The sequence below is a fragment of the Mchenga conophoros genome, linkage group LG4, assembly GCF_057382185.1.
Source record: "Mchenga conophoros isolate Kocher_MC1m ecotype Shallow Benthic linkage group LG4, M_conophoros_male_GT1.1, whole genome shotgun sequence".
NCBI classification, from domain to species: Eukaryota; Metazoa; Chordata; class Actinopteri; order Cichliformes; family Cichlidae; genus Mchenga; species Mchenga conophoros.
Window position 1 is genome coordinate 32,974,191 of NC_140529.1, and position 26,287 is coordinate 33,000,477.

General features: G+C 44.0%; 1 protein-coding gene across 1 annotated transcript; it reads right to left on the reverse strand.

The window, feature by feature from the left end:
* Nucleotides 1-395: 395 nt before the first annotated feature.
* On the reverse strand, nt 396-26,287 carry kcnj19a (potassium inwardly rectifying channel subfamily J member 19a). Its single transcript, XM_085271928.1, has 3 exons — nt 25,270-26,287; nt 6,132-6,348; nt 396-1,459 (listed from the first exon to the last, which is right to left on the reverse strand). Exons 1-3 carry the CDS (start codon nt 25,933-25,935, stop codon nt 795-797), a joined length of 1,548 nt encoding a protein of 515 aa, XP_085128054.1. The 5' UTR covers nt 25,936-26,287; the 3' UTR covers nt 396-794.

Consider the following 26,287-nt stretch of genomic DNA (forward strand, 5'->3'; position numbering starts at 1 on the left):
TATACTGGCGTGAAGACGGTACACTGCGTTTGGATATGCTTGTTAAACAGGATGCCTCAGCTGACCACATTCAGTCTGCAATAACAGGTCATCTATAATCAGCTTCCATTCTCCAATAAACACATATTTATATTTTCCATCTTAACAGCAGTGTATCTCATTATCATCTCCCTCTCTCTGATAGCCACTTACTGCACCACGGAGTTATGGGATTGTTCCTGCATAGTGTCGCTTGCCAATGTGGTAAAATTACGGGCATTAACAACAGCCTATTAAAGCTACAATTGCATCGCACTGCTGGATTACTTATTGATATTTGGCAGAATTGCAGCACTAAAAATTTTAATGTAAACATAATAAATTCTGGGGGGGCGGTAATAAAAACACAATAAAGAGAAAGATCAAACAGCATTTATTATCATCTTAATATAATTTATATTTAGATAAAACTAAGATTGACAGTTAAGTGTAGTGGTGCATACATTAAACAATGGATTTAGTGTATACATGCACAACTCTTGCAGAATAATCAAGTTTGCTTTAAGCTCAAAGTTTGTGTTTTCTGGTTTTGTGTACCAAAGCGTAAATTAATAATAGCATAGCCTCTGCTAAGCACAAAATCACAGTAATTCCAGTAAAGATTTAGTCTCAAGAAATAAAAATGAATAAACCTCTTGTTTTTTTGTTTTAATCAAAGCCTCCAAGGGTAAAGTACATCTTTGACTCTTCTTTTCATGTGTTTGTGGTCAGAGGTCACTGTCTGTATGTTGTTATAGTCCAGGACTGTCTGGATTTCAGCGGTCGGCATTCATCTTCCTTAGCTTTGGTGGCAAGTTATCCTCCAACCTCCCACCGGCTGAAAGAAGTGGGCTGTGCATGGGAACCGGAGCAGGGGACAGCGTGGATGGCAGGCTGTGTTGGTACAGGTCTCCAGTTGACTGGGTCATGGGTTCAAAGCCCACCTTGAGAGACTTTAACCCTAGACGATTTGCTGCCTCGGGGCCAGGTGAGGAACTGAGACGTTGCAGCTTTAGGGGGAGGTCTCCGGTGCTGCAGGCCTTCTCTGAGTGCTGGGAGCTAAGCATAAGCACTTTCCTCTGAAGGTCCTCCTTCCCCGATGAACTCATCCTCTGCAATTTGCTTGGAAGTCGAACCCCAGTCCCTACATGATGGCCCCTTTCCTCAGTAGTGTTAATACAATCCACAGAAAACACGCGGTCACGTCGGGCACCGTGGCTCTCAGTCAGTGCGGGGGTAGGAGTAGACAGAGGCGATGGGAGAGAATTCTTCTCTTCATGCTCCTTGACACTGTACGGTGGTGTCGGCACCTCGAACGTGCTGTGGAACTGAGAGTAGTCGACCCTGAAAAAACCCTCTTCCAGGGACATTACTGGTAGGAAACGATGGCCCCATAAAACCTCATCCTCAGTGTATGACGTTCTTGCCTGGCATGTCATACCTAGAAGAGAGTGACGGCAGTAATAATTTTAATAACTGCTATTAAATGGGGTTTCAGCAAAACAATTATAGGCTGATAACGAGGAATCTGTAGGATCGGCATCACTGCATGCTATCTCTTTTCTCTCTCCTTTATTTCTTGTGATGACAGCTTCATGCTTTGCTCTGTGTGATTATCCAGTTCAGTTTAGTCACGTACTAGAAGATTTAAAATAAACCCACATGAAAGGGCTATTGCATTTCCCAGTTCATAAAAATAACAAGAGGCTTTTACACCCTAATGTTTTTATTTTCAAAGCTTGCCATGTTCCAATACTGATGTACTGTAATGGAATATGTGAGATGAAGATCATTATATATATATATATTAGGGGTGCAACGATATTCGTATCGATATTGAACCGTTCGATACAGTGCTTTCGGTTCGGTACGCTTATGTATCGAACAATACAACATTTGTAATTTATTTTATCAACTTTCCTTCTGACGATGCTGTCTGTGTTGAGCGCTCAGTGAATCTGCGTTCGACCACTCCGCCTAGGGTCGACAGTGCAGCCTAGGCGGAGTAGTCGAACGCAGATTCACTGAGCGCTCAACACAGACAGCATCGTCAGAAGGAAGAGCGCAGGGCAAGCTAGCGAGACAGAAGTTAAGCTCTCCTTACATCATGGACCTCCCCCACTCTCATTCAGATCTGGCGTTTGGAATTATTTTGGTTTTCATGTGACGTATGACCCTGAAGGTAAGCGAGTCATGGACTAAAGTAAAACAGTATGTTGGATGTGCCATGCAATGCTCAATTACATGGGTGGGAACTAGTGTGTTAGCGCAGTTAGCTCGTTAACGTGTTGGCCGTCTAGCCCCATGCACGGGTGATCGGCGGTAGCTCGTTAACGGAGATTTGCCGTGTTGTGGCGTTAAGGTCATTTCAACGAGATTAACCTGAAAGCACTAGTGGGAACACAACGAATATGACTGCACATTTACGCCGACATCATCCTAGTGCAAAGACAAGTGGAAGCAGAAAAAAAACAAGCAAGCATGCTACTAACTTTAGCCGAGTCATTTAGACAGCTGTTTAATATGCTGCTGAGAATATAGCCCAGAAGAAGCGGATAGTATAGCTTTTATTTTGGAAAGAGACATTTCTCTGTAATAAACTCTCTTTTCCAAAGATGAGTGATTCCTCAATCAGATACAGGGCTCGCAATATCGCTAGCTCAACGTCCCGGGGCTAGCGATTTTTCCAGTCGGGCTACCAAAATCTATCTCTTCCCTGCCCGTCGGGCTATTGTAGGAAGGAAAAATATATGTCAATGCTTTTGCATTCTTTCGGAAATGTAGCTGGGTAATTATGTCATTGGCATCGGTGAGCCACTGTCAATATGTGACATATTGAAGTCGCGTTTGAATTTGCGCTTGTTTTTTTGCTTTCACTTTGCAATCGCGCAAACTGTGTATAGAAAGCGACAGCACTGATCTGTGAGTGATGATAATTTGCGCACCAATTCCTCTGACATCGTCTTATTAATCGTTAGCTTACTATGCAAACATGACAAGTGAAATCTCCCGCAGCTTAAACATGTGAGAGGTTGATCGCGCAGAGAATCGCTGAGCTTATGTGAGTGCGTGTGTAAAAGCAGCAAGATTTATATTTGACTACGATGACCTGGATGACTGAGAACCTTCACAGACAGATATATATTTTAGTTCTGCTGAGCCAAATAAGACAGGTCAGGGTGAAGAAGTGACAGCCAAAGAAAAGCTTACCACAAAACGGAAAAGTTATGACAAATCAGACTATAAGGCAAAAAGAAAGTGCAGCTTTATGGTTTCATGGACAAAAGAATTTCTGTGGCTGCAATATGACGAGCTAAATAACCAGGGCTGCACATAAGTGGTCCGCAGGTGCGCATTCGCTGTCAAAATAAAAAACACGCACAAGGGTTAGGGTTAAATTTAAAAACTGTACTTTTGAGTTAAAATATATATTTATAATTTTAATAAATGACAAATTAAAACGGCATGAACATTTTTTTTGTATCGAAAAAATATCGAACCGTGACACCAAAGTATCGAACCGAACCGAACCGTGAATTTTGTGTATCGTTGCACCCCTAATATATATATATATGTATGTATATATATATATATGTATGCATATATTTCTTTCCTGGATTTCATAAGCTTTGTAAGTTTATCTTTCCTTGATCTGGTAAATTATTTTCACATTTTCTTCCATTAATGGTGGCTAAAGTTGGCAGATGGTTTAGGCAAAGCTGGTTGTGATAATTGCTCATTTAAATCTGATCATCGTGATGCTCTTACATCAAAACAACATGGCATGTGTTCTGTCTTTACTTGTCTTTATTTAACTCTCTGTGTTGATTGCAGCTTCAGTCTTCGGCCAGCTAGAAGAAAATCATCTGTTGGCAAACTGGGATCAGTTTTCATCATGCTCTGGTGGAGGGCCTAAATTATAGATGATGTATTAAGCAAAGATTTCTAGTAATGGGGGTGCCTGTGCGTCTGCTTTGTGTACACGTTTTCCATTTGACCTGAGGCTTGTAAAGTAATTTTCTTGACTTTTGGATGTTTGTTGGAGGTCATTCGTGATCAATAATCACTTAGTTTGAGTTTCTTTTCTGATCCAATGGCTTTGCTACAACCTGAGCTCTTCTGTGAAACACTACAGTTGGCTAAAGAGTAGGAGTCTGATCCAGTCCCTCTGAGGGATGATATGTTCTGTGTTATGTCATAACCTGATGCTATTCCAGGCACACGACTCATCTTCATCCACAGAAACTCTTCACCATTTCTGTATTTTTTTTCTAATTGCCTTAAGGCTCAGCTTTAATTGCAGTTGCAAGTTTAGGATAATTTTCCAGCATTTTCTCCACTCTTACCAGTAAAAAACTGAACTTCAGTTGATTATAGTTGCACAAGACAACAGTAATATCAATGCAATGGAAGCTTTTGGGTCGAGTCTGACAGGCATGCTAGTTAAGGTTCATCATTTAAGCATACTTTAGGTATTCTGGTTAATGTCTACTGCTTTTTGCATAAAAATAAAAGCCCTCGGCACATCAAGACTTTATGTAAAATTCCTGACACTGGCAGAGGTTAGAGAGTACATCAACTTCATTTGCTGAGTGTTATGTTAGGGTCAGCGAATTTACATAGTTGCACGTCATCTGCATATTGTCAAGGGGCAGCCTAAAGATGAAGTCAATATACCATTAAAAGGACAAAAAAAAAATCTTATGCCATGTTGACTGCCCTTTAGTTTTATAGTTTCTTATATAGAGCTAACAAATTCTGCCATTCTCAGTTTTCATCTCATTAGGTTGCCAGAAGTCAGCACCAGCATGGATCTTGTGTGATGCTGGGTTCAAGCGACAACCCATGTGATCCTGTTCTATTGCCACACAGAAGAAACTAACTATAACTCGTTGTTTAAAATCAGACATAAACGAGAGCTTGGAATTGATTTTAGCTGTCAGAATTTTTTTTATCAGCAATGAAATTAAGTAGTTTTGTCACATTGTTGAAAACAGAAAAAAAAATGCCTTGAAGACATAAACTAAAACTGACAAGAATTAGAGCCACTGCATGGTAATCTGTCAAGTCTGGTTGAAACAAAGTGAATGAGTAGGAGAGACGATCAACAAGCTGAACAGCTGTGTCAGCAGCAGCTGGATATACCGGGAAGCTGTTAATGTGTTTGGGGTAATGGGATGTGGGTTAGTGTGAAGATGCACATACGGAAATGACATTTTAAAAATATGCTTATTTTTATTATTGTTATTATTTTTAAGCATTCCTTTTCCATACAGTTGACAGCATATTGTGGACAATTGTAGGTGACACTTCCAGGGCTTTCCTCTTCTACTCCTCAGCTCCGAGTGCTGTGCACTGCGACACTAGACTTCTAGCTGCACCCTGATTTAATGGTGTTATCAACAGAGCACAGCCGTGTTGCCTGCCTGGCTTCTCACTTCCCGCTGATCCTTCCCTTCTGCTCTAAGCCTATTCAGCTCCATAGTTTCTCCTACAACAGTGACACAGGCAGGGTTATGGGGGGATGCCTAGAAGCACGGCTGAAAAGAAAAGAGGAGGATGGATTTATTTGTATTGGACTTTTGGGATGAATCATTGTGTTAAATATGCAACAGAGAGATCTGTGTTGTTGCTGAGGGTACTCCAGCATGGCTGCCTGTAGCGTACAGCAGCGGCTTTATACCAGTGTCTCACACCCTCTGAATTACTTCTGCGCTCAGCTGTCATGTGAAAAATTGAGTGGAACTTCAACTAAAACCTCATTCATCAAAGTGACACACGCATCTATGACCACAGGGTTTTATTATGCATAGAGTAGACATAAACTAATTCTGCAGAAATAAAATATCCCTTGAAATTCAATCAGTGCGTCATTCTCATGTGTTGATGTCATCCTTGGTTTCTCCAGTTCTTGTGCTGTTCAAATATGCCAAACTGGGAAGGTGGGGAAATTAGATTCCAGATTATGAGTATCTATTTGATAGGAGCGTTATGTGGCTTGTTATTAATGTTGGACTTTACATTTAGATTGGGAGTGAGTAAAGCGGGGAGAGAAAACAAACAATGGGAATGGGGAAGGACACAGTTTAAAGAAATGACGTAAGATTGCTCACCGGTAGTTTCAACGATGCCCTCGAGGATAACGACAATTTCAAACTGTTCACTCATGAGAGAGCGCTGGGATAGGTCAAAAAAGGGGCTCTTGGGATTAATTTCATGACAAATGGTGAGAGGGGATACCAGAAAGAGCTGGTCTGCACCCGTTCCAAAGCCTACATCCAATTCGCACTGGTCCAGAGGCAGGAACTCGCCCTCAGGTGTCTGACGAGACTGAAAGATAAAAGTCACACATAAGTAGACGGAGACAGAAGAAAGTGTAAAGAAAGCAAAACAAAAAGATACAAAAATAAAAGAAAGAGACAGGGAAGTGATAATTACATTCATGTAGTCTTTAAAAAGTCAATTGAGTTCTTCTGTCCACCTATAAATGAAATATTTTTGTATTCTACTTGGTACTTTATGACAATGTTAAAATGCCCAGTATTACAAGTCCAATGGAAAAGTGTGGCAAGTTAAGTACCTCATTTGTAATTGAGCTGTATATGAAAAACTATTTAAGCTGCTTTAGCATGCTTGTACTTTCTGCCCATCTGCAAACTGCTTTGCAACCCACTTCTGCTCCAACTACTCCTTTCATGCTGTTCTCAATGTTGCCTGCTTTCTCCTGTGCTGGGTTTTGTAGTTGATGTCTACCTTCAAATCTAAAGGACAGCAGATTGAAATAACATCAATTAATTCGAGTATAGTGGTCCAGACTCAACTGATATTTTAAAAGCAGACCGATAGACTATAGAAATATTATTACTTTCATCTAATTAATAAGTGTTCCAAAATTTCATGAGTCAAAAGGTGAGAAAATGCATTTCTCTTAAAATATATAACTCTCTCACTCTATATATATAATCCCTCACTCTCTCTCTGTGCTATCTTGTTTGCCATGTCCACAGACTTTGCGCTTCACATTGATTTCTAGGAGAACTTGCAGGCAGACGTATGAGACAGCTGTGTTTGGACAGGACTTTCCCACAGAGCGTTAACTGGTGCGGAAGCATTTAATTGCCCAGATGATGTTAGAGCTCAGCACCGGGGTCCTGGATGTATTTTCTTCTTTCCTGTCTTATTCTGTCTAATCAATCTGTTCACCTTTTCTCTTCACATTTTCTCAATTAGCAGTCTGTTTCACCTGTTATTACAAAGTCTTTTAAATTTCAAGACATTTTCTGACATCCTGCTGCAAAAAGCCTTTCCGATTTTCAAAAGCTTCAGGGTGGGCCATTTATATGGATACACCGCAATAACATGGGAATGGTTGGTGATATTAAAGTCCTGTTTGTGGCACATTAGTATATGTGAGGGGGCAAACTCCTCAAGATGGGTGGTGACCATGGTGGCCATTTAGAAGTCGGCCATCTTGGATACAACTTTTGTTTTTTCAATAGGAAGAGGGCCATGTGACACATCAAACTTATTGGTAATGTCACAAGAAAAACAATGGTGTGCTTGGTTTCAACGTAACTTTATTCTTTCATGAGTTACTGTATTTACAAGTTTCTGGCCACTTATAAAACATGTTCAATGTGCTGACCATTGTCTTGGATTGTCAATGCAACCCTCTTCTCCCACTCTTCACACACTGATAGCAACACCGCAGGAGAAATGCCAGCACAGGCATCCAGTATTCGTAGTTTCAGGTGCTGCACATCTCGTATCTTCACACCATAGACAATTGCCTTCAGATGACCCCAAAGACAAAAGTCTAAGGGGGTCAGATCGGGAGACCTTGGGGGCCATTCAACTGGCCCACGACGACCAATCCACTTTCCAGGAAACTGTTCATCTAGGAATGCTCGGACCTGGCACCCATAATGTGGTGGTGCACCATCTTGCTGGAAAAACTCAGGGAACGTGCCAGCTTCAGTGCATAAAGAGGGAAACACATCATCATGTAGCAACTTCAAATATCCAGTGGCCTTGAGGTTTCCATTGATGACGAATGGACCCACTATCGTTGTACCCCATATACCACACCAAACCATCACTGATGTTCGACTAATGCCACTCTCCAGTGACATGCAGCAAGTGCTACGCTGTGGGCTCTTGCTGAATGAAGCTAGGATAGCCACTGATGTTTCTTCATTAGTGACAGTTTTCTTGTCCACATTTTGGCAAATCCAACACTGAACCAGTTTCATGAAACTTAGCAAGCAGTTTGCTAACTGTAGCATGGGAGATGGGTGGTCTCGCAGGGTGTCTTGCATTGAAATCTGCTGCAATGACCCGGTTACTGCGTTCACCAGATATCAACACAATTTCGATCCGCTCCTCACGTGTTAACCTCTTCGACATGTCAAAGGCTGTGAACAAAGAGAAACTTGTAACTAACTCATGAAAGAATAAAGTTACGTTGAAACCAAGAACACCGTTGTTTTTCTTGTGACATTACCAATAAGTTTGATGTGTCACATGGCCCTCTTCCTATTGAAAAAACAAAAGTTGTATCCAAGATGGCCGACTTCTAAATGGCCACCATGGTCACCACCCATCTTGTGGAGTTTGCCCCCTCACATATACTAATGTGCCACAAACAGGACTTTAATATCACCAACCATTCCCATTTTATTACGGTGTATCCATATAAATGGCCCACCCTGTATAATTAATGTGAAATATTTTCATAGCTATAAAAAATGTAGGAAGGGAAGATAAAAACAGGTGTGGGTGGGGAAAAAAAAGTCTTGAGAATCAAAGATTATTTTGGCAAAAATCCACATTTAAGATAATTAGGAACAATATCTTCTTTGGCATCGTGGAGCTCAGTTAAAGTCAGTTATCAAAAAAAGATGCTTAAACTCCTTTTAAAGTAAATTAATGTCATTAACTCCAAAGAAAATAATCTGCAAAAAGATGATTTTACTCTTTTCACAGATTAATTTTTAGATTCTTTTACATGACACCCTGCCTTCTCTACTCTTCTCTCTTTTTTTGGGTCATTGTTTTACCTCAAACCAATTATTTGGATGCGTCACTCACCAGCCACCCACCTAACAGCACACACTACTCCTCCACCTCAGCTCCATGCAGCTTCATAATGAACTCCCACACAGACTACCACACAGCCTCACCAGCTTCTCTGTAATGCTTTCTGCCATTTCTGGATCTTTTGTTCTTGTTGTGAATCTTAATAATAATCAATACACTATTCACTAAAACACAGTCCCCTCTTTCACCCCTGCCCGAAACACCAATGAAACTGGAAATTGGCCATTTGTAGGCTACTTAACACACCCCTAACCTAGCTGGGTCATCTGTTTACTGATCTAAGCCATTCTGTTTTACTCTGACCCAAATGAGTAACCACTAATTTTGCTCTGGCTAGAATAGAAATTATCCACTGGAGTTAGCTAGTTAAGCAGATGCTTGCTCCATGATTTGGTTAAAAAGCCAGTCTGCAGACTCATTGTTGATGTTTTCAGCCCACTGGTCACCAGCTGATTGAAGAGCGCACATTAAATTAAAGACACGGCTGTTGAAATATATTTGCATGCTTAGCCTAAACACTTATCTTATCACTTATCAGTTCCCAGAGTCAGAACCAGACACGGAGAAGCTGCATTCAGCTTTTATGCTCCTTATATCTGGAACAAACTCCCAGAAAGCCTCAGATTAGCTGAAACACTCAGTTTATTTAAATCCAGGTTGAAGACTCACCTGTTCTCAGCTGCATTTGAATAAAGCACCAAATCCACACTTTTAAGCTTAAATTTCAAAACTTACATTTAACTACTGATTTTATCTACTGTTCTGATTTTATCTGTTTTGATTTTATATACTGTTTTGTTTGTTTGTTTGTTTGTTTGTTTGTTTGTTTGTTTGTTTGTTAATTAGTTAGTTTATTTGCGTGTTTTAATCAATTTTAAATCATGCTTTTTATTTGTTCTTGTTTCTAATGTCTCTGTAAAGCACTTTGAATCACCTTGTTGTTGAATTGTGCTATACAAATAAACTTGCCTTGCCTTGCCTTATCTAAGAGAAAGCTTTCTGCTTTCAACTTGCAATAGAAAAGGAGTGAGAGATGAAGAGGGGCTGTAGTGTTTGGAATGTAGCTAAAAGTAGCTGAAGTTGCAGATATGTAAACCTAAACCCTAAATCTGAGAGCAGACAGCTGCTGAAAGTTTCAGCATTCAGGGAATACTTCTGGTAAATGGTAAATGGACTGGTTCAAATATAACACTTTTCTACTCTATCTGATCACTCAAAGCGCTTTATACAACTAATTCATTCACCCAATCACACCCATTCACACGAGCATTTTTTCTAAGCTGTTAAGTGCTCCCTATTGTCAGCCGGTGATCGGCTGTGATCAGCTGATCACGGGGCCGGGGTTAAAAGAGAGACGCCACCCACCTGTTCGTCGCTCAGACATCAGTCTCTTCGTGTCAGGAGCTCCGAAACTCTGCCGACGTCAGTCTCCGCCTGATTCAGCAACCGTGAGTGACAATCCCTTTCAATCCTTTTTCTCTTCCCGGCTCCGCTCGCTCTCTGTCTGTAACGACAGTTCCGAAGCCACGCTTCGTGCACTGGTCATTACTAGAATAACTGCGTATCTGCTCCAAACCCACCGCTAGCCTTCGCCGCACTTGGGTCTAGCCAGCACGCCACACGGGCACGCCGAATTACTGTGTGTGATCCGCCCGACCGTGACAGGATGTCTGAGCCACATATAGACCCAACGGAATTCGAACGGCTGAAAGCCGAAGTATTATATCTTCGCGGTGTGGTGGATCGGATGAGCACAAAAATGGAGTCTCTCACCGAAACTGTCCTCCAGCTTTCCTCTTCCGTCACCTCGCTGCAACGTCAGCCAGCGCCGGTGAGCGCTGAACCCCAGATCGATAAGTGGAACGGAGTAGATGGCCGGCCTGATGGGTTGCTCGCCACCTTAGACATGATGTTTGAATGTCAACCCACTAAATACGCCACTGCCCGTGCAAAAGTGGCGATGCTCACCTCTCTCTTGTCTGGCCAGGCTCAGGAATGGGCCGCGGCTCTCTACAACAATAAATCTGCAGCGTGTAATGACTATGCTCTGTTTGTGGAGGAGTTAAAAAAGACTTTCGTTCCCCCCAGCAGTGAAGTGCAAGTGGAGTCACAGCTGCTTCATTTACGCCAGGGCAGCCGACCAGTCTGTTACTTCGCCTCCCAATTCCGCACCCTGGCTGCTAAGCTTCAATGGGGAGATGCTTCTCTGCGCTCCATCTTTCTAGAGGGACTGGCTGATTACATCAGAGACGAGATGGCCGGCCGTGAGGCCCCAAAGACCTTGGATGAGGCCGTGGACCTTGCCCTGAAGATCGACCAACGTGTGATGTCGCGGCCTCGCCATGCCCCTCGGGCCTTAAAACCCTTCCAGCCTCAGCGGACCACGTCGTCGCGACCTCCTCCCTCTCTGATGGAGCCACGGCTAGCCCAAGCAGCACATCCAGCGAGGAGCCCATGCAGCTGGGTGGACTCCCCAAAGAGGAGAAAGAGAGACGCTGGCGTGAGGGCCTCTGCGCCTACTGTGGATCAGCTCGACACCGTCGTCCCCAGTGCCTGCTACGGCCGGGAAACGACGACGCCAGGTAGACTGCGGGGGTGTCCCACCTGGCCCTTCCCACTCCTCCGATCCCTCTCGTTTTCTGTTACCGGTCACATTTCACCTGAAACACCAACAGCTCTCATCTGAAGCCCTCCTGGACACCGGAGCTGCCGAGAACTTCATCGACCAAAAACTAGCCTCTCGGCTTCGCATCCCATTGACTTCCGTCGACCGATTTCTCCCGGTGACTTCAGTAGACGGGCGACCACTCCAACCCTACCCGGTCCAGTTCCAGACCCAGCCAGTCCGCATGTCTGTCGGGGATCATCAGGAGGAGATCCGGTTTCTAGTAGTCTCGGCCTCTTCCTCTCCTCTCATCCTCGGATACCCCTGGTTCCGTCGACATGACCCCCACGTCTCCTGGTCTTCCTGCCAGATCCTGGACTGGGGTCCCCGGTGTTCACGCCGCTGCCTTCTCCTCCGGACTGGACAGGACTCAAAGTCAGAAGAGGCGTCACCCCCGGAGCCCATCGATCTGGATAGGATCCCTCCGGCTTACCATGACCTGTCCGAGGTCTTCAGTAAGAGGCGAGCCTCCGCTCTCCCTCCTCATCGCTCCTACGACATGGCCATCGAGCTCCTCCCGGGAGCAGTCCCTCCTCGTGGTCGCCTGTTCTCGCTGTCAACCGCAGAGAACAAAGCCATGGAGGAGTACGTCGCTGAGGCTCTCCAACAGGGCTTCATTCGCCCTTCTACCTCCCCTGCAGCTGCGGGGTTCTTCTTTGTAAAGAAGAAAGACGGCGGGCTTCGCCCCTGTATAGACTACCGAGGCTTGAATAAAATCACTGTTAAGAACCGCCATACTCTTCCTCTGCTATCCACCGCGCTCGATTCCCTCTCCCAGGCCTGCATCTTCACCAAACTAGACCTACGCAGCGCTTACAATTTGGTGTGGATTAGAGAAGGGGACAAATGGAAGACGGCCTTCATCACCCCTAACGGGCACTGGGAGTATCTGGTGATGCCCTTCGGCCTCTGCAACAGCCCTGCTGTCTTCCAACACCTGATCAACGATGTCTTGCGGGACATGCTGGGCCGGTGGGTGTTTGCCTATCTGGATGACATCCTGATCTACTCCCGCACCGAAGTGGACCATATTCGCCATGTGCGGGCCGTGCTAAGCAGGCTGCTCGAGTACCAGCTGTTCTGCAAACTGGAAAAGTGTGCCTTCCATCAACGGTCCACTACCTTCCTGGGCTTCACCATCTCCTCCAATGGCCTGACCATGGACCCGCAAAAGCTCCAAGCCGTGACCCAGTGGCCTCAGCCTTCCAGCCTTAAGCAGCTACAGAGCTTCCTGGGCTTTGCCAATTTTTATCGGCGCTTTATCCGCAATTTCAGCACCATTGTCGCGCCACTGACATCCCTCACTAAACCAGCTAACCTGCCCAGGCCCTTCTGCCTCCCCCCTGGTGCGAAACTGGCATTCCGAGACCTTATCCGTCGGTTTGCTACAGCTCCCGTCCTGCTCCACCCTGATCCTGCCGGAGATTTTGTGGTGGAGGTGGATGCCTCCGATGTTGGCGCTGGCGCCGTCCTCTCTCAACATGGCCCGGATGGAAAACTTCACCCGTGCTGCTATTTTTCAAGGAAATTCTCTGACACGCAGCGACGGTATGGTGTCGGCGACCGGGAACTCCTGGCCATCAAGTGGGCCTTGGAAGAATGGCGGCATTGGCTCCTGGGAGCGAAAGAACCATTTCTGATCTGGACTGATCACCAGAACCTGATCCATATTCGTTCTGCCAAGCAGCTCAACCCAAGGCAGGCCCGTTGGGCCTTATTCTTCGAACCGTACAACTTCCACCTCGCCTACCGCCCTGGCTCCAAGAACACCAAGGCAGACGCCCTCTCCAGGCAGTTCGCCCAGGACGACTTCACGTCAGACCCTGGACCTATCCTACCGTCTCATTGTTTCGCTGCCCCCCTTCGGTGGCCCTTGGAGGACTCTATCCGGGATGCCCTGACCGCCGAACCGCCTCCGCCGGAGACCCCAGCTGGGCGGCTCTATGTGCCATCCCGGTGCCGTCAGGAGGCCTTGCTCTGGGCTCACTCCTCCCCGCTCTCTGGTCACCCAGGGCCCGACAGAACCCTCCAGCTCCTCCGTCGTGCCTTCTGGTGGCCCTCCATGACTCGGGACGTCCGTGACTTCGTTTCCGCCTGTGACACCTGTGCTCGGGCCAAGTCCTCCACCCAGCCACCCGCTGGCGACCTTCACCCTCTCCCGGTGCCGAGACGTCCCTGGTCCCATGTCGGCCTTGACTTTGTTACCGGCCTTCCATCTGTGGACGGTCTTGACACCATCCTCACCTTTGTGGACCGGTTTTCTAAGGCGGTGCACCTGGTCGCCCTGGCCGGCCTCCCCTCCGCCAAACGGACGGCCGAGCTCCTCCTGGACCATGTCGTCCGGCTTCACGGATTCCCCAAGGACATAGTCTCCGATCGGGGGCCACAGTTCACCGCCAGGTTCTGGAAGGCCTTCTGCTGCCTGATTGGAGCGTCTCCCAGCCTCTCGTCCGGCTATCACCCTCAGACCAATGGGCAGGTTGAACGGACCAATCAACAGTTGGGGCGCTTCTTACGGTGCTTCGTCTCCGCCCAACCGTCGCTATGGCCTCGTTACCTGGTGTGGGCTGAGTTGTCTCATAACCTTCACATCTCTTCCGCCACCGGTCTCTCGCCCTTTGAGGTCTGTCATGGATTTCAACCTCCTATCTTCAGCCATCAGGAAGCGGAGGTCGACGTGCCGGCTGCTGAACGGATGGTCCGCCGCTGTCGCCAGGCCTGGATCAAGGCGCGGGCTGCCATTTCCCGGGCCAACGCTCTGTACACCCGGCAGCGTCTGGCTCTCCACAAAGCACCTACGGCTGCGCAGTGAGTCCAAGAAGCTCGCTCCCCGGTTCGTCGGCCCGTACGAAGTCACTGCCCGGCTCAACCCCGTGGCTTACCGTCTCCGGCTTCCGCCCGCCATGAAGGTCCATCCGGTTTTCCACGTCTCGCAGCTTAAGCGGCACGTCGCTTCCCCACTGGCGCCCCCCTCCCGGGCCCCGCCCCCGCCCAGGATCGTCGATGGGGGGTCCTGTCTACGCTGTCCGTCGGATCTTGGACTCCCGTCCCCGGGGCCGGGGGGTCCAGTATTTGGTGGACTGGGCTGGCTACGGCCCTGATGAGCGCTCCTGGGTGCCGTCCCGCTTCATCTTGGATCCTTCCCTCATCTCGGATTTCCGTCGCCGCCGTCCTGGCCCGTCGGGTGCCGGTCCTCGGGGGGGGGGGGTCCTGTCAGCCGGTGATCGGCTGTGATCAGCTGATCACGGGGCCGGGGTTAAAAGAGAGACGCCACCCACCTGTTCGCCGCTCAGACATCAGTCTCTTCGTGTCAGGAGCTCCGAAACTCTGCCGACGTCAGTCTCTGCCTGATTCAGCAACCGTGAGTGACAATCCCTTTCAATCCTTTTTCTCTTCCCGGCTCCGCTCGCTCTCTGTCTGTAACGACAGTTCCGAAGCCACACTTCGTGCACTGGTCATTACTAGAATAACTGCGTGTCTGCTCCAAACCCACCGCTAGCCTTCGCCGCGCTTGGGTCTAGCCAGCACGCCACACGGGCACGCCAAATTACTGTGTGTGATCCGCCCGACCGTGACACCTATCTAACATTCATGCACATTCACACTCCGATGGATCGAAGAGCAACATGGGGTTAGTATCTTGCCCAAGGATATTTTTGATTGAACCACCAACCTTCCGGTTAGTTGCTGACCTGCTCTACCATCTGAGCTACAGCCACCCCACTTCTTAACAACAGGGAAATAAATAATGATGTGCTATTTGGCCTTGAAATAAACCAGACCAGGTGATGTGCTGATGCCGGTCTTGCTACAGGTGCTCGGCAGAAAACAGCAGTTGGAGACCACAGCACAAACAACCTTTATTGTGACTCTGTGCAATGAACTTGCAGTCATGTTTCCTTTGAAATGGTTGCTTCAAAAATGGGGTCTGTGACCACTTAGAGTCAGTTACCATCATTAAAGCAACTGTGGTGCATTAAAATGGCAATAAAGTGGTAATAAGAGATTCCTGGTTGAAGGAGTCAAGTTTGCAATTCCATTAAATTTTTTGTGATAACAGTGATAAATAGGTGGAAATTTACAAATTTCTTGCTGTCTGTTGCAATTTTGTTGCCATTTGTATACACATAGACTGCTTACATTCAGAGTCCAGCCAGAATCTCAAAGATTTGAAACAGAAATTAGTGATGTCATTGCTCCAGGACATCATCTTAACAGCAGAATCAGACAGGAACTCAAGCAGCTTTGCTTTCATGTAAGAATATAACTAGAATACGACCAGTTGAGTGGAGTCCCCATATTACATATATTGCTTGCAGAGTGTTTGCAGTCTGTTATAAATCAGCAATTACTAGCAGACCTTCATTAGTCTAAAGGGGACTACAATCAGGCCCAATCCAACCACGACTGTTTGGAGACAGTCTACCTTTTACCAGGGGACCTATGCAACCACACTGCGATTGAAAGTGGCTGCTGTAGTACTTTTAGATTGCTAAATGTGAAGAAATTAATTGGAATCATCTAAAAACTACAAAGGAAATTTCTGTCCTCTTCTTTATTCTCCTGTGTCTGGGCCATTAGATGAACATGTCTTCAAGAGAGCTTAAACACATAAGCACACTTTTTTTCATGTATAGTATAAAGTTTATGGAATAAAATACACTTTGCTTGAGCGTTTCTCTTGGTTTTTGGTGCCTTCTTTAAATGTGATGAAGTTTAAAGTTAGCTAGCCTAAAAATATCCTAGTTAAGCTATAACTGAGCATGACGTGAATGTAGGTAATCAAGGCATTATACCGAATGGGAAAACTAAAGTAAAAGCAGAAACTGTTTATAAAATAATCCAAAGACGATACATCACATTTATCTGAAACACTGATGCTGACTAGTTTAACAAAATGTCATCAGGTAATTTTTCTGATGCATGCACATAGACTGCATATTAGTCTTAGCTAATGTGACGGTGCACAGAGATGGTTCTGCATTTTTTTCCTCGTGTAAATTATCTCAAAATGTTGCAGCAGGTAATCATTAATCCAAACTCCAAACAACCGTGCATATTAAACAGCATGTCTATAAACATGATTTATTGTTAGAATCTGTATTCGTTTTACTAGATAATAAAGTAGCTACTGCTGAGTTTGAAGTGCTGCAAAAATAAGTTTAATTAATGAAAATTTTCTTTTAGTGTGCTTCTTTGTACTTCCCGCCCCCCGCGCTACAGTTACTAGTCCTAGTCCGATTTCATCCTGACCTGCCGGTGATATTGTCCTATCTCCCAGATGCAAACTGTGAATAAGGTGCGAGTAAACAGGTTTTGCATTGCCAGAAAACACTGCATTCTATTTCTATCTCCTGTGAATATCAATGAGATGCTCGTCTGGATTTATGTCGGGGAATGACTTTCGTGTCGAGCGGGCATTGTTCACTTGTCAGGTGCTTACAGGCCACTGAATACTATTTGGCATTGTTCCTCCTTTGAGGGTTATCTCATGTTAGCTTAGGGAAATTCTTCTTTTCACTTTCTGTCTTAGTCGCTTAAGATTAAAAAGATGGATGACTGTATGCAAACATTGACAGGCAAAGCTTCTTACAAAGGCCCCCTGGCACTCTCCTAGACTCCTTCTTGCACAAAGATCCCGAGATAGCTGAGCTTGTCTGCTTTTTTTTCCTCCTGTAAATCTGACATGCTGTTTCAACCAATCAACAGATTTTTCTCTCCAAGCTCTCACATAGTCAGACAGGAACTGTTTTTATTTCTTCTCCACAATATTTTTGGGGAGAAGAAGCACTGGATGAGCACACAAACATCTCTCTTTGAATTTTTACCTGTCACGTCTGATTGCTCACCATGCCCATCAATGACTCAGCTACTCATTATCATTAGAAAAGCGAGGCGTTTTTTTTTTTCCCCCTCTGTGCTTGCAGTGGAAGTGTCTCAGTGGTGTGAATGATGCTCATGGATAAAGACAGGTGATAAATAAAACTGATTAGACCTAAAGGGTCCTGGTCTTCCTACTCAACTCCACTCCTGCTCGGCCAGACCCTCATCAATCAGCAGCCTCAGTGGAGATGGAGGTGGAGGTGCTTATAGGCAATCAGATCGACCGGCCGACAATCCGTCCAAATCACGCGCGCTTTCAGGCTGCAAGTTATGCACAGCCTAATCATTAGATTTAGAAAAGCCTTGGTTAACATTTCATTCAAGCCAATCCAGCCAAGACTGAGTGAGATTAATTAGAAAAGTTAAATCACAAGTTAAATTAATTGGGAGAAACAACCTGAGGTAGACTGCATGGTGTTCTTCTGCTCTTACAAACGAGACTGCAACTGCAAACAACTGCTTGTGTTTAAGACTGCTTACGAACGGGTTTAAAATGAATGTCTGCATCTTCCTACACTTTCAGCTGTTGAAAGGCAGAATCGCTTAATGTAGCCAGCCTCTGGTAAAAGCATAAAAGACGGCTCAGTTTCTCTGCAGAACCTTTGTTGCACCATCGTCACCAAGATGTGTTCCTACCACAGCAACTCAAGATTTCATTTTTTCTATTTAAATGTGTTACTTTTCTCCTTTTATATAACTGAACAACACTTACATAGAGCTTTCATTGCTCCGCCTAAAAGCTCCCTTTATCCAGTCAAGCAGCCATTTCTGCTTTACTGTAAATCGCTTTTTACATCATAATCAAATACAGTTTAATACACCTCTGCATGATCTGTTAATGAAAGAGCTCAGAGGGGAAACCTCACTGAGCTGAGCAGGCACACAATTACACAATTGAATTGTGAGACCAGCTTTTGGTGGATTTATCCACTTTAGAGAACGTTTGTCTAAAGGTGCTCTTTTATGAGTGTGGAAATGTCAACTGAGAAGAGGAGAGTTTTCCTATTTAACATGTTTTACCGAGGGTAAGGTCCAGGTTACTTTTCTTTGAGACTGCATATTTTTGTTGTGTGTACTTTTTACATAATAGAACTGAAAGAAAGCTATTCAAACACACGGGCGCATTAATCGGACACACATAATTGAGTCTTGAGGCACAAGAAAAATGCGGCTCATCCTGATAATGTGAGACCAGCTATTGTGCACAGATCAACTGAAAAGCTTCCAAAGATGACACCTACTCAGGGCTGTACAACAAAGTTAATAGAGGCTCTCTTCTACACAACAGGGGGAGATGAATGATGGCAGAAAGATGTTAATCTTGAAATTTCGTAAATTAATGGTCTTATTTTTACTCTAAATGCAATCTTAATGCTGCCGTTCATTTCTAACGTGCACATTAGCGCCCATAAACTTTAAGCTCGGGCCAGTTAAACATGAAACTTAAAGAAGCATATTTAGGTCTAACACTATCCTTTAATGAAGGAGACGTGGGAATCCGTTTAGTTTTGGACGAGATCAAAGTAAAATGAATTTTATTAATTGGAAATTCTCTGCAGTACATACTAATAGACTAATCAATCTTCTAATCTGTGTTCTATTAGTTGCAGCAGTGCAAGATGGGCTTCGCTGCTAATTGTGAATCCGTGTAAATTGCCATGACAACATAAGCAGTGCGTTTGCGCTGCTCTAACTTTACTGCACAGCTTCATTTGTGGCATTATTAACATACAGCTTAACGGGCTCTGCATACAAGCATGAGAAATTATATTGTTAGGAAATTAATTCCTTTTAGTTATTGAAAATGTGGCGCTTACACCTGATTTTAATCTGGTTAGAGGTGCACGTTGGTTAAGCCAAATTAAGAAAGAGCCACTTTTGTGACTCATGTAACCCATTAATGTTGAATTGTAGTACACCCATGCAGTCCCTCAAAAACCAAAAATCTTCTGAGTTGAGATTAATTTTGGGCGATTGTTGAAACATGTTCACGTTTTTGAACATTCCCTGCAAAAAGGTGGTATTTATATTTTTATGCTGCAACTGCATGTGGCTGCTCCACTGTACACTGTGCACCGTTTAACAAATAGCTCACTTTAATTAGTTTTGGGATCCAATCTCAAGCCTCTGGCAGTGAAGTCAGACACAGCGAGACAACATGACCTCCGCTGCTCCAACACCTCGCCTCTTCTCCAACTTCCCACACTAGACTCAGCACACGGCTTCATAATTAGTTTATTGCTAAATCTTAACGTGGAGATAATACCAAAGGATGCTTTGCTGCTTTCTCGGTGCGTGAAAATATGCAGTAGTAGTAGAGAGCGTACTGGAAAGTAACAACCTGCCACATTTGCCTGAGTACAGAGGCATGTAAAGTCATACTGATGAGGTCGCTGTAGAGGCTTAAGCTCCGCTAAAATTAAAATGAGACAAGATTAGGTGTAGCTTGAAACGCTGAGACCAGGTTGGAAAGCCATTCAATTCTCCATGTGGCAACTTTGTGACTTTGGCAGATATGGTGTCACAATGTTCTTGGCCAAAATGTGTGTTTGTTGTCAGCGTGCACCCTGTGAGTTCTTCTTGTGTGGAAAATTCTTTAACGAGGCTCATGCTTTTAGTATTGTTAGGAGCCTAAAGATGCTGTATTTATGCAAAAATAATGGTCCAGTGCTTTACCCCTGATAGAAGAAAGAAAAACTTCACATTACAGATCCGGAGCAATAGCAAATGCCTCAGAAAGAAACCTTGGGAATCCAAGCTGTACATCTGTTCTTATGTATATTTGAGAATGCACACTCCTACATCAGAATGTTCTGTCCTGTGTGGACTGAATTATTTAAGTATAGAATACAAACACACGAGAAACATGAACAGAGCAGACTTTCCAGCTCTTGGACTCGCTCATCAATACATGCAGGGATTCGAGGTCTGTTTTTTCCAGCCCTCTGCAGCCTGATAGTATAATTGAGTCTTTTCTTATTAGAAAAAAAAAATGGAAATCAATTCCAGTTCTAGTGCCTGTGTAACCTGCTGTGCAATCCTCTGAGGAGATATGCAGCCACGACTATTTTACTCCCTTGTATATCTCTGAAATAGAAGGCACCATTCATACAGTGAAAATATTAAGAAAAAAAATCTGCCAGGCTCTACCCAGCTGTTTCACTGCTCACCATCTCTTTCAATCAATGTCCTGCACACTCACACCCGCCTCCCGCCCTCACAGCTACACCAGAGTCATATTTTCAGCTTGGATGTTCCACCAGGATGCCCTCTGAGGCTGCTGTGGATGCCTTCCAAAGCTGCATTTCAGCTGCTTATGGTGGGACTTTAAATGTTGGCTGTCATTGGTCAGTCTTTTCCTTATTTCGTTTATAATGCAGGGATTCAAGGCCTTTTTCCATGTCCAGTGATCATCCACAGCAGTACTACAGGGCTCTTTCCAAACACAGCAGCAACAGCAATAACTTTTTGCAAGTTGAGCTGAATCCCTTAAATTCTAATTTTTAAGAGATGAGAAACAGCATATATGGCAGAGGATAATCACAAGGCTGCTTCCTGTCTGAACATCGCAAACACACTGTGTTAAATGTTGATTTTTGACTTTATCTAACAAAGATTGTGCTAAATTGTCCCTCAGTGCGGTGCCGATTTCTTCTTGGCTTAAGAAAGCAGTGAGCAGTGTTCCCCTCTGCTAATACGAGCCACAAACCTCTCTTTGGCTTCTTGGGCATGACCAAAATGAGAGGGAAAACCAAAAATTTTGCTCGTAGGTGTGAGCTGATGGCCCAAGGCGCTTTTCAAATGAAGGCTCGGTGTGTCCATGAATTCCAGTAGGAGGTGAGACAGACTGATATGTGATTTTTCTGTGTGGTTTTTAGTGTATTTTAGTTGGCAGAGTACAAAAGGACAAAGAAATAAAGCAGAAATAAGGTTACTTATTACTTTACGTTTGTTCTTTCACAACTGGGGAGTCTGACAACAGGCTACTCTACCTTTCTTTTTACATATGCATGAGGGGTACAGCCCAATTCCCTTGATTGTATCCGCGTTTCGGTCAATTGCGTCATTCTCTTGCATCTTATTTCCTCTCATGAAAACACAAGGCAGGAAAAAAAGGAACTGTCTTTTTGTCTGAGCCTTCATCTGAAGCAACGTCCATTTTTTATTTAATTTTTTTACATTTTTGTCTAGTGACAGGGACACAGCTGGTCTGTCCGTCACTCTGATTTCAAAGTACGATGGCAGCTTTTGTTCGTTTAGAGTTTGCACAAGTAATGTTACTACCATCAGCGCAGCGGCCACAGCACACGATATTTGAATGTGTTACCTGCACTGCATTTATATTGTGTTTATTTCTGTCAGACTTCACTGGTAGCATAAATAATGGCAACAAATAACTAATTTGAATCAACATTTTAAAAAAATATATATATTCTCTTTATTATTTCATATTAATCCCAGTTGTAACCTTCATATTTTTTCATTTTTGGGCTAATAAATCAAACTGTCTGTGTAATATTTATGGTAAGTGATTAAAGGCATTGCATAAGAACACTAGGGTAAAAAAAATCTTTATTAAAATGTATGGTTCTTTTGACAGTCAGACCTACAGTTGCATGGTTCTAAATTTAAATGATGAAGTAAATAAAAAAATGCTATTGATGCTGACTTTTCTCTTATTCTTCTATTTTCTCATTTTAATGAGCTGACAAAAGCACTTTCAATATGGAATGATTTAAGAGTAAAGTGAAGACTGAGTCTGTGGATTTACCTAAATTCTCTTATTTAATTGTTCTCCAAACACTACAAAGACGAGAAGATGCTATTTAATATAATAGAAACCTTGAGAAATGTGCTGGTACAACCCACCACTGTTTAAAGACATTAAAAAAATGCCTTGCAGCGCTGGATGAAGGAGTTGGTTCAGCTTTGTGCAAATCTCGTTTGATGCTTGTTTTGATTCCCACAGGAAACGGAGCTACGCAGGTGTTTTCAAATTCAATTCGGCTAAAGTGCTTCATGCAGAGTGGAGGGAAAACTGATCGTTGTCATCTGTGGTGTCCCACTTCTTTTTTTGTTTTAATGAGTTTGGTAAGAAATACTGCGCAATGAAAAGATTTAGTAAGGAAACGAACTACTTTAACCACACTGGTGGCAGCAGGAGAAAATACCCGCTCATTTACATCTCTGCATGTAAATGAGGCGTTGAATGCTTTATAAGTTTGCAAGTTACAGTTTATGAGAAGCAAGAGGAAACGCCTCAGTTCAAAAGACTAACGAGTAACGAACATCGTATTGCAGGCACAAACTTTCTGGGTTGATTTGTGTAGATGTCCAAAGCTTTTCCAGATAAATCTGCAATAGTTTTTAGTATTTGAACCCCACTGATACAACTATGTTTCTGCTTGCAGTTCAAATGATAGAGATTTACAGTTGAAGTTGAATTTTGATGCAGTGTAAAAACATTTGTTTTGATTTCTGAAGTTTGAGGGCTGTTCGCGTATTCCACTTTAGTTTCTTAAACTCTGCCTCTCTTTTAAACTCTTTCTAAACAAGTTAAATGATTCCACTGCCACTAATGTCTTTGGGTATCTTATGATGAGGCAAGACTTAAAAAAGGCTGTAGTTCAACAGCACCACCAACATTTCTACACAGGGACTGCACTAAAAGGCATCCAACTTAAAACAATACAACTATGGCAGTAGTTTAATTCAGCATCGTATTTGATGATAAATATTTACACGTATGTAAATCCTAAACAAGGCTTGTGGTCTGTGCACTGACTCACCAGACTGTTAGTTTTTTTTCTTTGTGTGTGTGTACTCTGGCAGTGCTGCTACAAATATTCTGTCTTGGTAAGAGAGTCTTTGAAGCGAAAGAATAAGGTTAGACCAGAAAGCCCTTGAGCAAAAAATGATAAAAAAAAAAATCTAAGAAGCACACAGTGGATGCTGTATTTATTGTATTTCACAGAGAGGGGGAGTGTAAAGAGGATGTGGGGTTGGCATAGGTCTTGGAATATATACTGATTGTATTTCTGGCAGTCTGGAAAGGAAGCAAATGGGTTTTACCTCAGCTCCATTTAAAAAAAAAAAAAATTAAAAAAGGAGTTTCCATTCTTTTTAGTGATTTCATGTCTGTTCCAATCTCATTGACACTCCTGTTTGTTAAGTTTTGGATACCCATGTTATTAAAAAAAATTGCCTTCAGTTTCAACTTACTTAATTTAACACTGAGCTCCAGTGTACTGATGTACTGCAGTTCACACTATCACTGGTGTATTACGCAGGTGGAGAGAAGCCTATGGTTCAGTCTTACAAGGTAGGCGAGTGAAATCATCGCAAACATGTGCAATTTTACTTTCTGCCTATGGGGTTGTTCACTTTCTCCATGCTTGTAACTGTGGAATAGCACAGTCCTCCCTGCCTCCCTCTTTGCCTGAATGCATCATTAAGCTGACCAATGCTGTGCTTGATGTAGCTGTGCGGAGGAGAACACACATATAAACAAGCTCCAAGCACCTCTCTAATGCTGTTTGTCTTCTTTATGGCCCATTTTGCACATTGAACATGGATGTGGCTGAATGGAGCTCTATTACGATAATTAACACAGGGGGGCCTGTCAACCTTGGTGCTGTTTGTGGCAATTTTCTGCATTGCTGCCTGTTTTTAGAGTTTGAGGTTTATTAGCTGTATTCTCCCAAAATCTGCTAAGTTGAAGCCAAAATGGCACAAACCCACTTCAACAATGCATAAGCTTCTTCTTCTTTTTTTGCAGCTAAATTCAAACACTGCAGTGCTTTCTAACTCTTTTTAAATTTCAGAAAGGAAATTTTAAAAAAAATGCATCACCTTAAATACTTTTTATGTCTTAACACTCTCTCTCCAGAGCATTGTTTTACTGAGTCCAGTGATCTGCTGTGGTGTGTCAATCTCAGCTCCCTACTGATTCACTGAGTCTAACTTTCTATCAAACACAAGGGGGAGGGGCATCTGTCTGTCACATCTGCTTACTGATACACTTCTATCTGCCCATGTGTCACCAGTTGAAGCGGAGCTGATGCTGGACACAGTAGGGACCATGCACACTGCAGCCCCCCCCCCCCCCCCCCCCTCCTCCCAATGACAACACAGTCTTTTCTCTCTTATTTCAGTGGTTTGTGAGGCACCCATCTGGCTGCTGCTCAGCTTCACCATATATACTTGTTATATACTTGAGCAATTTGCAGCTTGTCTTTGGCCTCGTGGGCTTAGGTTAGAGATTCAGCGATGCAAGCTGTCATTCAAGTGTGCAGTCACGCTTAAAATAAATGACCGTGGAAGCTTAAGGAAAGTAAAAAACAAACAAAACACGGGATGCCAGCCTTCAAAGAAAGTGCTCCACGCTGATGAGATAACGCAGTGCTGCTGAAGCTCCAGTGTATCAGCAGGGAGTCTAACAAGTTAGTGTAAGTTAACTACATTGCATCTATTTCAAAGTCATGATTTGCTTTACTGATGAAAGGAGATGTGGTCTAAAACGAACTGCTCTTACTCTTGCAGATTTAGCTTCTTTTTAAATTTATTATTATGTTATTAGCCGAGTGTGTCGATATTAAGCTTACCTTTATAAGCTTGCACCTGATCTGTGCGGACACCATGTGGCTGTTCCGTAGGTTGCCCACACGGAACATGAGGCACAGTTTGCCGTCTCGCAGAGAAATCACCGCGTCCTGACTGAACATGAGCGTTTCTGCGCGTTTCTTGGGTTGGGACATTTTTATGAACATACAACCGATGAGAAAAGCGTCCACTATGGAGCCCAGCAGCGATTGGAACAAGAAAAGGATTATGCCTTCCGGGCACTTCTCCGTAATGTACCGGTAGCCGTAACCAATTGTGGCCTCAGTCTCGATGAAGAACAGAAAAGCTGAGGGGAAGTTGTAAACATTGGCCACACAGGGGGTGTAGGATGAGTCGTGGCCATGATTTAAATCTCCTCTGATGTACGCAATGACCCACCACATCGATGCCATGACCAGCCATGCGATGGTGTAAGTTAGGATGAAGATCAGTAGGTTCCATCGCCACTTTAAGTCTACCAAAGTGGTGAACAGGTCAGAGAGGTATCTGCTGGTCTCTCCACCGAGGTTTCCGTGCTGCACATTGCAGCGACCGTTCTTCTCCACGAAACGCTGGCGTTTTTTCTTGACCGGAGCAGAAAAAGATGAAGCCCGATTTGTGTTAACCACCTGATAGTCTTCGCCAAATTTTCTACGAAGTGCCGCCATTTCAGCTCTGCTGAAGAAAGTGGGGGAAAATACTTGCAGTTTAATCCATGCTTTGGTTGTTTTAGCCTCCAAAACACTGGTTACCTGTAGTGCGTAAAATGCGCCATGGCCACTTTAGCGCGCACATGAAATCCTATGAATAAAAAAAAAAGAATCGTGCGTATTTCAGTGCTTTTAAAGCACAGTCATCATCCTCTCAGATAAAAATTTCCACTGTTCTGCCAGTTACTTTACATGACATCTGAGGATCGCTGACTGTAGCTGTGCGCTCTGCTCAGCCTCCCCACACTCTAACTGGTGTGATACTCGCCAGTGGAACGAAATACGATGAGTTGTCTACCATTCACAGCCT

What these genes read in the sequence shown, in the direction of transcription:
- kcnj19a (XM_085271928.1), bottom strand. Translation starts at nt 25,935, where the DNA reads ATGGCGGCACTTCGTAGAAAATTTGGCGAAGACTATCAGGTGGTTAAC. An exon ending in TCAGGTGCAAGCTTATAAAG is followed by an intron (nt 6,349 to 25,269) that starts GTAAGCTTAATA and finishes TTTATCTTTCAG; the next exon opens with TCTCGTCAGACACCTGAGGG. An exon ending in GGGCATCGTTGAAACTACCG is followed by an intron (nt 1,460 to 6,131) that starts GTGAGCAATCTT and finishes ACTCTCTTCTAG; the next exon opens with GTATGACATGCCAGGCAAGA.